Source organism: Alexandromys fortis, unplaced genomic scaffold (genome assembly GCF_014885135.2).
Source record: "Alexandromys fortis isolate MF-2015 unplaced genomic scaffold, M_Fortis_MF-2015_v1.1 scaffold_84, whole genome shotgun sequence".
NCBI classification, from domain to species: domain Eukaryota; kingdom Metazoa; phylum Chordata; class Mammalia; order Rodentia; family Cricetidae; genus Alexandromys; species Alexandromys fortis.
In genome coordinates this window covers 3,407,247-3,417,087 of record NW_026068017.1, presented here as the reverse complement: position 1 = coordinate 3,417,087, position 9,841 = coordinate 3,407,247, and the positions used below count along the sequence as shown (strand labels likewise).

At 49.1% G+C, this 9,841-nt stretch overlaps 1 protein-coding gene across 1 annotated transcript; it reads left to right on the top strand.

Moving 5' to 3' along the window:
- The first annotated feature begins 2,167 nt into the window (after positions 1-2,167).
- Positions 2,168-9,508, top strand: Tm4sf5 (transmembrane 4 L six family member 5). Its single transcript, XM_050162447.1, has 5 exons — positions 2,168-2,478; positions 7,826-7,906; positions 8,397-8,533; positions 8,749-8,929; positions 9,008-9,508. Exons 1-5 carry the CDS (start codon positions 2,308-2,310, stop codon positions 9,020-9,022), a joined length of 585 nt encoding a protein of 194 aa, XP_050018404.1. The 5' UTR covers positions 2,168-2,307; the 3' UTR covers positions 9,023-9,508.
- Positions 9,509-9,841: the final 333 nt, after the last annotated feature.

Genomic DNA, 9,841 nt, shown 5'->3' with positions numbered 1-9,841 from the left:
AGTTCCAGGGGATCTGACACTTTCTTCTGATACTGCCTGAACATGGGATGCAGACATACATGCAGGCAAAACACTCATACATCAAATAAAAATAAATTTAAAAAAATGATTCCTTCACTGGGAATAGTGTGCCTGCCTATAATCCCAGCCCTCATGGTGTTGGGGCAGGAGGATAGTGAGTTTGAGGCCAGTCTGATCCCCATAGTGCAATCTTGTCTCAAAAAGCCAAAATAAGGGAGGCTGGAGAGATGGCTCAGAGGTTAAGAGCATTGCCTGCTCTTCCAAAGGTCCTGAGTTCAATTCCCAGCAACCACATGGTGGCTCACAACCATCTGTAATGAGGTCTGGTGCCCTCTTCTGGCCTGCAGGCATATACACAGACAGAATATTGTATACATAATAAATAAATAAATAAATAAATAAATAAATAAATAAATAAACAAACAAACCAAAATAAGATAAAAATAGATTTCTTATATTAGAGCTGGCAGAAACATAACTCAAACCAGGGACGACCAGACTTCTGACAAGGCTGTGTGTCCAGGGACGACCAGACTTCTGACAAGGCTGTGTGTCCAGGGACGACCAGACTTCTGACAAGGCTGTGTGTCCAGGTGTGACCAGACTTCTGACGAGGCTGTGTGTCCAGGGACAACCAGATTTCTGACGAGGCTGTGTGTCCAGGGACAACCAGACTTCTGACGAGGCTGTGTGTCCAGGGACAACCAGACTTCTGACAAGGCTGTGTGTCCAGGTGTGACCAGACTTCTGACGAGGCTGTGTGTCCAGGGACAACCAGACTTCTGATGAGGCTGTGTGTCCAGGTTTCAACAGTGTCATCACGGCTTCTCTTTCTATCCATTGTTATCTCCTCTGGATTGCAGTTTCCAACAGGCTGGCCTTCTCTCATGGTGGCAGGTTGCCAGGATCTTGAGCATCTTCAGCACCTCAGAGAAACCAGAACTTCTTTGTTCTCAGTGCGTGAGTGAAACCAAATGAGAATGGGAGCGGAGCATCCAGGTGCACGCCTTTAATCCCAGCACTCGGGAGGCAGAGGCAGGAGGATCTCTGTGAGTTTGAAACCAGCCTGGTCTACAAAGCAAATGCCAGGCCACCTGGGAAATACACTGTGAGACCCTGTCTCAAAACACAACAAGAAAAAAAATGAAAAAAAAGAAAGAAAGAAAGAGCTTCAGAGATGGCAAAGTGGTAAAGAGCACTGGTCACTCTCAGAGGACCCGGGTGGGATCCCCAGCACCCACAGGGCAGCTCGCACCCACCTGTAACTTCAGTCTTGTAGGCTCTAATGCTCTCTTCTGGCTTTTTCAGACTTCGGGCACACAAGTGGTTCACAAATGTAGGCAAAATACTCATATACATAAAACTAAAATTAAAGGAGAAGCAAATGGAACTCCTTTGGCTCCTCACTGAATCACTGAAGCCAGAGGTGGAATACTTGAGCCCACTCTGAGAAGCAAAATTTGAGAGCTGAGTGATAGTGGCCCCACACCTTTAATCCCAGCACTCAGGAGGAAGAGGCAGGCGGATCTCTATGTGTTTGAGGTCAGCCTGGTCTACTGAATGAGTTCCAGGATAGCCAGGGCTACACAGTGAAACTGTGTTAAAAAAAACAATTTTTTTTAGAAGAAATACATAGTCAAGAAGTCATTATCATCCCTCTTGTTCTTGTAAACAAAGCCTCGCATATAACCCAGGTAAGTCTCAACCGCACACGCACGCTCTTCCCGAGTAACTGAGTCACAGGCAGACGCCACGGCCTGGCTCCACTGTGGGCTTTTCAGTTTCTTTACAGAAAAGTATCTCCCTGTGGGGCAGAAATGAAGCCACCATACCTCTGTCCTATGCTTCCTTGGTGACAGACCCTCTACCTGGTCTCACGGAACCCTTCCAACCACCTCTCAAGGCAGTGGCTTTGCTCAACCATTTGTTTTTTTACAAATGAAACAACTGGGACCTCCAGAGGTGGAGGGCTCAGCTGAGGCTTCACGTAGCTGAGGAAGTGCTGTGGAAAGGTGTATACAGACCAAGGAAGAAGGACGCTGACCCCAGTCAACTTCCTTTGTGTGACAAGCTCCCACGTCCCCTAGCACCACATCCTCCTCCTCAGCTCACCCAGCTGCAGCCCCTCCACCTCCTCCAGGCCTCTCTTCTCTTATCGCTGTGGTTCTACCAGGCTCCGCCACTCCTCTCCCCCGACCTTTGCCCCAAGCTCCAGGCTATTTTGCTCTGGACCCTGGCACTTCCCGCTCACTCTCACTTGCATCTGCCTTTCCTGAAGCCACTGCCATGTGTACCGGACAATGTGCTCGCTGCCTGGGGCTCTCCCTCATCCCTCTCTCCCTGATCTGCATCATAGCCAATGCCCTCCTGCTGGTACCTAATGGAGAGACCACCTGGACCGACAACCTCAGCTTGCAAGTCTGGCTCATGGGTGGCTTCATTGGAGGAGGCCTGATGGTGAGAATGCTGGAGCTTTGGCCAGGGACCTGGGTCACCTGACCTGGGACAGTGGACGGGACAGAGAGGAAAGGAGGGGAAAGGACCAGTTTGCTCTGGAGGGTGTAGCAAGGGCTTGGTGGGGACGGTGGACCTGTCCATCCACTCACACACCCTAACTGTTCTGTAGAAGGTCTTGGAGGAGCTCTAGGGTCCTGAGCTGAGTGTCTGAGGTGAGCGAGATGAAGAAGTCCCTACTAGGTGGGAGGTGGGAGGTGGGAGCAAGTTCTAGGCGTCGTTCTCCTGCCCTCCAGGAGCACAGGCTGAGAAAATGATGAGGGTAGAAGCCAAAGGAACAGCTGGTTGTGTGGGTGGTTATGGGGCAGTGCCATAACTAGTGAGAGTGGGTGCAATGGACAACCTCAGTCCGCGCTGATGGCTCAGATCAGTCCCTCCACCTGCCAGCTCTCTGCTGCTCTCCCGCTCCTCCTGGCCGCTCCTCCTGGGCCCCCCTTCCAGGACCCCCAGTCTGGGCTAAGGATAACAACCTGGGCCTAGGTCAGCATTTCAGAGTAGATGCCCCAGTCTTCCTGCAGACTCAGATCTATTCACGGTGAAAGAAGAGCGAGGCATGGTGGTGCACACCTTTAGTCCCAGCACTCCAGAGTGGCAGAAGCAAGTGGATCTCCGAGTTTGAAGCTAGTCTGCTCTACTGAGCAAATTTCAGGACAGCCAGGGTTACACAGAAAAGTATTGTCTTGAAAAAAATGAGAACCAAAGGGGGGGGCGAGGGAATGAGAGAGACAAATATTCTAGATTTTTCTCCCATCTTCCAACTCCCCCCATTTAAGGAAGTTTCTTTTTCATTTTTTTTTTTACTTTTTGTTTGTTTGTTTCTTTATTTAGAAGCAACATCCTGATTGTACTTCAGGCTAGCCTAGAACTCACTACATAACCTAGGCCACTCTAGAACTCGAAACCTTCCTACCTCAGCCGCTCAAGTCCAGGGGTGTGCTACAATGCCTGGCCACTGGGTGAACTTTCGGATGGTTAACCCAGTGTATCACCTTCCTGGGTTAAAGACAAAGATCTCCCTAGCACAGCTTCCCATCTTCAGCACAGCTGGCTGTTAAAATTCTCTTTGCACTTTGGTCCCCTCTGCTGGCCACATCTTTATTAGCCGAATGGAGCTATCTCTCTGATAGCAGCCCTCTCGCCTTGCCCTCTGGTATCACTCAGCTCTACCCCCTGCTTCTGGTGGTTGGTTGGACTCCACTCGAATGCTCTCTCAGCTCTCTCGCTCCTCTTAGGCCCACACTCTCACCCAGAGTCACATCAAGGATGTCTCCAGCCTAAAGCACCTGATTCACCTACCCAGTCGAGCTTGCCTGCTTCCGTAGATCTGTTCAGGTTGAGCTCCCAACGTCCTCCTTCCCAGCAGCCTCTCATGAAGGACCTTATCATGCCCTTCTAATGGCTGTGTTGTGTTGACGGGGCAAAAGGTGCCGAGGAAGCAAGAAGCCCCATGAGAGCAAGGTCTGCCTCCCTTTTGAGGTGTCTGGTTTATACTCGCTGGATAAATGAAGCAAATAAATGGCAAGATGACGTGGGGCGTGGCAGCCACTCCTGCAAGGCCAGCACTCTAGCAACCGAGGCAGAAAAGTAGAGAGTTTGTGGCAGGCACGCACGCACACACATACACACAATCAGGGACCATCGCAAAGAGCTCTTAGGGCACGTGAGGTACTTGTTTTGTCTTCTTTTCTCCTTTCTATTTGATATTATAGATCGACCCTACCAAGACCTTGCTCTGTATCTGAGCCAATCTTCCAACCTGGGGACATATTTTGTAGAGTTTCCAAGGAAGCTTTTATGAGATGATGTCACAACTGACAGCCAGATGACATTTAAAAAAGAAAAAGAGAAAAGAAGGGCATTACATACATACATACAGACAGACAGACAGGGGCCCCACATTTAAGGCTCAACCAGCAGGCAGCCAGCAGTGCTGAAGTTGGATGGGATGAGTTCTGAGGCGGGCAGAGGTCAGATCACATACACCTTTGAAAGGCGCAGTGAGTGATTTGAACCTGTTGTAAGCGCCACTGGAAACTCTGAAGCTTTTCTCCTGTTCTGAGACAGAATCGTGGTGGGGTTATAAACATAGGCTGCCGTACCTAAGTCTCCACCTTTTTGTTATTTTATTTTATTTTAAAACTTCTAGGATCCAGGTGATGGTGACATACACCTTTAATCCCAGCACTGGGGAGGTGGAGGCAGATGGGTCTCTGAATTAGTGGCCATCCTGGTCTACAGAGCAAGTTCCAGGACAGCCTTACCTCAAGACAAAAACAACAGCAACAACAAAAACCATGTTGAATATGGGGGTATATCTTTAAATCTAGCACTCAGGAGAAGGAGGCAGGGACAGATGTATCTCTGTGAACTTAAGGCCAGCCTGGTCTACATGGTGACTTCTAGGCCAAACAGGGCCACACACCTATCATCTCAGGGAAACTTAAATGTTTTGGTTTTATTTGAGATAGAGTCTTACTCTATAAAGTAAGGCTATCCTTGAACTCACTATGTAGCCCAGGCTGGCCTTAAACACTAACCCTATAGCCATCAACCTACCTCAGTCTCCCAAGTACTGAGATTATGGGTGTAAGCCACCATGCTTAATACACAGTTTAACACACGCACGCACGCTCACACACACACACACACACTCACTCACAGTCTCTCTCAGAGCCCAGCCCAGGGCCAGCCTGATGTTCAGAGTGAGTTCCAAGCTACACAGAGAAACCTGATATCAGCAAATGATAAAAAGAAAAGATTTTTGCTAACCATAGTGGCACACACCTTTAATCCCACTTAGGAGGCAGAGGCAGGAGGATCTCTGTGAGTTCCTCTGGAAGAACAGTCAGTGTTCTTAACCATTGAGCCATCTCTCCAGCCCCTATAAAGAGCCAGATGTGATGGCTAAGGCCTGTAATTCTAGCACTTTGGAGGCTGAGGCAAAGAGAACTGTTGCAAGCTCAAGACAAGACACTCAACAAACAATTGAACAAAAATCAATAAATCAAAAAGGCAATGCTATCTGGGCATGGGGCATGACCTTTAAACCCAGCACTCAGGAGGCACAGGCAGAGGCTGCAGGATCTCTGTGAGTTCAAGGCCAGTGTGGTGGTCTAGATATCAAGTTCCAGACCAACTGGGGCTACACACTGAAACTCTATCAAAACAAAAACAAAAAACAAAACAAAAAACCTAGGTGTCTTCAAGTTGTTACGGCACAAGTGACATCACCCAACCGAAAGGCTAAGAAGAAAGGGTCAATATTGTCCTTAGAACTGTCATGAGACAGGTGACGGGAGAGAGAACTGATAAATAACAAATAAATCAGTTGAACTAACCAGGTCTTTCTCTGAGGTTCAGTTCAATTAAGCAGGTCTTTCTCTGAGGTTGCTACTAACAACGGAACTAAAACTTTCAGTCCCTTCCCTGAAGAAGAACAAAATACTGCCTCTGTAGCGTGCATGCCAGCCAAGGCTTGTTTTTGCTTGATCAAGCCATCTGTGGAGGCCAGGCCTGGTGCTGAACGCCTGTACTCTTGGTACTCAGGAGGCCGAGGCAGGAGGATCTGATGTTCAAATCCCTCCTGAATAGTGTTAGATAGTGGAAACTTTGTTGGGGGGGGGGGAGAGGATAAGAGGAGGGGAAAGAAGAGAGAAAGAAAAAAGGGGGTGTGTTGGGAGGTGAGCCAGGCATAGTGGTGTATACCCGCAATTCCAGCACTCTGGAGGAAGAGGGTCCTAAGTTAAATGCCAGCTAGACTAGAATAAAATTTAAAAGAAAAATGGGATGGAGGTGGGCCCCGTGATAGTACAGTTAGTTTCCTAGCACGCACAAGGCCCTGGGTTCAAGCCTCAGTGTTAGACAAAACACAACAAAATAGCTGTAGAATTCCACCGGTGCAAGGCCAGCCAAGCATGGGACTTGGTGGGACCAAGGTACAAAGGCGAAGGCTGTTGTGGTACATGAGGTTGGGGGCAGAGTAACGGAGTCTCAAAAGACTTGCTCTAGTCCAGGCTTTGTGAGACTTACTACGTAGCCCATGGTGGCCTGGGACTTGCTATGTAGCACAAGCTAGTCTCAGCCCTTGACCCCCATGAGTACTGGGATTTACAGGTCGGACAGCACACACACGCGCATGACTCACACACCACGCACGCACACATGCACCAGCCTAGCGTATCTTTGAAGATACCTCAAAGGACTTGAGCAGATAAGGGCAATTAAATATTTTTAAGAGGGCAATTAAATAATGTTAGTCAAGTGTTAGCTTGTGGCATGGAGTCTGGGGTGACACGGGGTAAGAGCGATTAAAATCTATTAGGAAGCAGAGAAGGGGCTGAGCGGAAAAAGATTAAGAAGCTATCGAGGAAAAGTACAGAAGACTTGGAGTCCGCCCTGGTATACGAGGATTAAAACCTTGCAGCCCTGGTGAATTGGTGGATATTGTCCACTGCTGAAGACAAGAAAGACAAAAGGCAGATGAACTGGGAGGATAGTGTGGGATAGGTATGAGGCTTCCTGAAGTTAACTCAGACATTCAAATGAGCATGTCCCTCGGGAGTTTGAGATGACTCTATGGGTACCCGGAAGTGACTATTAGCACAGGGGAACAACTGATTGGTTACCTGGAGAGTCTGTGCTTCAGAATAAAAGAGATGAGGAGAAAGTAAAAGATTAGAAGTTGATTACTAGGAAATCCTGCAATCCACACCAGAGTCTCCGTGCAAACTCTAGCACACTCGACCATGATTCCCGCTCACTGTACCCACGGAAGGTGCGCATCAGCACGGGGACCTTCTCTCTGAGCCGGTCATGACATGAAATCTTCCCGTCGTCTCCTTCAGTCCTGAGAAGAGTCTGTTGAGACAGATCTTGCAGATCCACTTCACAAGTGACAAACGGGTATCCTGAGAAAGCAATCAGTTCAGAGAGTGGGATGGAGGTCCTGCCTCCCATCCAGCAGTCACCCACCCTGCGACAATATGGATGTGGAGGATATAATATTGCCACCCCTTCACCCAAACGTTTGATGGCGACTTTTTGTCTAAGATAGGTGTAATATATTGGACCTAACCCTCCAGGAAGCTACAATCTGGAGAGAGATAAGATGGGCGTATGAATAATGATACATTAAGGTTGAGTGCAACGCTGACCCAGAGAGGTACAGATAAGGTTTTGCAGTCCAAAGAGCTGAGGGCATCGTGGGCAGCTTCGCGAGGACATGGACAAGGCAAGCACAGCCTCGGGAACCTGGGAGAACCTGCTGTCACCACCAACTCTCATCCCACAGGTGCTGTGTCCAGGAATCGCGGCGGTCCGCGCAGGGGGGAAGGGCTGCTGTGGTGCAGGTTGCTGTGGGAACCGCTGCAGGGTAAGAACCAAATTAGGACGTTTGATTTCTGACTCCTTCCCCATCGAACCCCAGCACCATCATCGGCAAACAACCTCTGTGAGGTCTCAGGTGCTACCTCACTCCCAGTCCTGGGTCTCAAATGAACCTGACCAGCAGGTCATAGCAGTCCCATGAACCTCTGCGGTAGAGGACTTTTAGGATTCGGTAGAGGACTTTTAAGATTCGCCTAGCCTCAGACCCGCAGCGCAGCGGTGGTGGTGCAGGCCTTTAATCCCAGCATTTGGGAAGCAGAGGTAGGCAGGATCTCTGTCAGTTCAAGGCCAGTCTGGTCTACAACTGGCCAAGTTCCAAGACTGATTCAAAAATATTCTAAATAAATAAATAAATAGGAAATGTAGCTTTAGGCAGCTGGACAGAAGTGCTGACATATGCGAGAGGAACTGGGCACGGGTGACCGTCCAAGGGAGGAGGGAGGCCTACTCAGTTTACCTTTTCACACTGGGTCTAGATGTTTCGCTCCGTGTTCTCCTCTGCCTTTGGGATACTTGGTGCCCTCTACTGCCTCTCGGTGTCGGGAGCGGGACTTCGAATCGGACCCAAATGCTTAGTAAACGAAGTGTGGGACTACCACTTCCTAGAAACCCAGTAAGTCCTGCTCCGTGTTTATATCCCCATTCTGTGCCTCTCCCCACCTGCCTTCCTACCTGGTCCAGAAATGATGGACCAGACCAAGCTTCTAGAAAGACCGGCCCTTCCACGTGACCCATCGAATTTTGCAAATCTTAGTAGACCCTTGCCCTGGGTGGTGGTAGGGCCTGCTGTGTGATCAGCCTCTCCTAAACGACCCTGTCCACCCACAGAGGCTCTTACTTGCGCAATGACACTCTATGGGATCTATGTGAGAAGCCGCCTAAGGTGGTGCCCTGGAACGTGACACTCTTCTCTCTGCTGGTGGTCGCCTCAAGTCTGGAAGTAGTGCTGTGTGGAATACAGCTGGTGAACGCGACCTTGGGCGTATTCTGTGGCGACTGCCGGAAGAAGGTGAGAGGGCGGGGCGTGGAGCGGAGCTGAGGGCATCCTGTTTGCTCTCACTGCATCTTTACTCTTTTTTTCTTGCAGGGCACAGCTCAGTGAGTTCCGTGGGCTCCCGCGAATACCTCATTTCTGGAAGTCTTAGTGGACTACCCACCCACCGCTTACCTGGAATAAACTACTTTTATGGCTCAGTTTCCTCCTTTGTGGTATAAGCTGGCCTGAGCACCCTTTCCCAAGTCTGCTTTAGCGTTGGAAGGAGGGCCTGCAGATGTAGCTAGACCAGTGGTTCTGTTTGTACCCGACTCCCTGCTTCTTATTTTCTTAACTAATCCCAATTCTGCTTTAGCGTTGGAAGGAGGGCCTGCAGATGTAGCTAGACCAGTGGTTCTGTTTGTACCCGACTCCCTGCTTCTTATTTTCTTAACTAATCCCAATTCTGCTTTAGCGTTGGAAGGAGGGCCTGCAGATGTAGCTAGACCAGTGGTTCTGTTTGTACCCGACTCCCTGCTTCTTATTTTCTTAACTAATAGTTATTGTTCTGGAAATAAAATACTGTGCTCTCAAGGTGCCAGTGATGAAAGATAAGCAATTTTTAATTTAATTTTCTTTACATTTATGTGTGTGTGTGCGCGCACATGTACGTCAGAGGATAATGTAGGAGTTGGAGTTGGCTCTCACACCATGTGTGTCCTGGGAATCAAACTCAGGTCCTCTGACTTGGCACCAAGCACCTTTACCAACTGAGCCCCCACTTCACTCCTTCCCACTGTTGGGTAATAGCCTCAGGTCGTGAGGTCATGAGAAATTGAGTCAGGCACACTGGGCAAGTAGCCCCAAGCCATAAAGAACAGCTTAGCCCCAGCCTGACCCTTCCACTTTACTTGCAGAAACAAAATATTCTCAGGTGAGAACAACACA

What these genes read in the sequence shown, in the direction of transcription:
- Tm4sf5 (XM_050162447.1), top strand. Translation starts at nt 2,308, where the DNA reads ATGTGTACCGGACAATGTGCTCGCTGCCTGGGGCTCTCCCTCATCCCT. An exon ending in TCATTGGAGGAGGCCTGATG is followed by an intron (nt 2,479 to 7,825) that starts GTGAGAATGCTG and finishes CTCATCCCACAG; the next exon opens with GTGCTGTGTCCAGGAATCGC. An exon ending in GCTGTGGGAACCGCTGCAGG is followed by an intron (nt 7,907 to 8,396) that starts GTAAGAACCAAA and finishes CACTGGGTCTAG; the next exon opens with ATGTTTCGCTCCGTGTTCTC.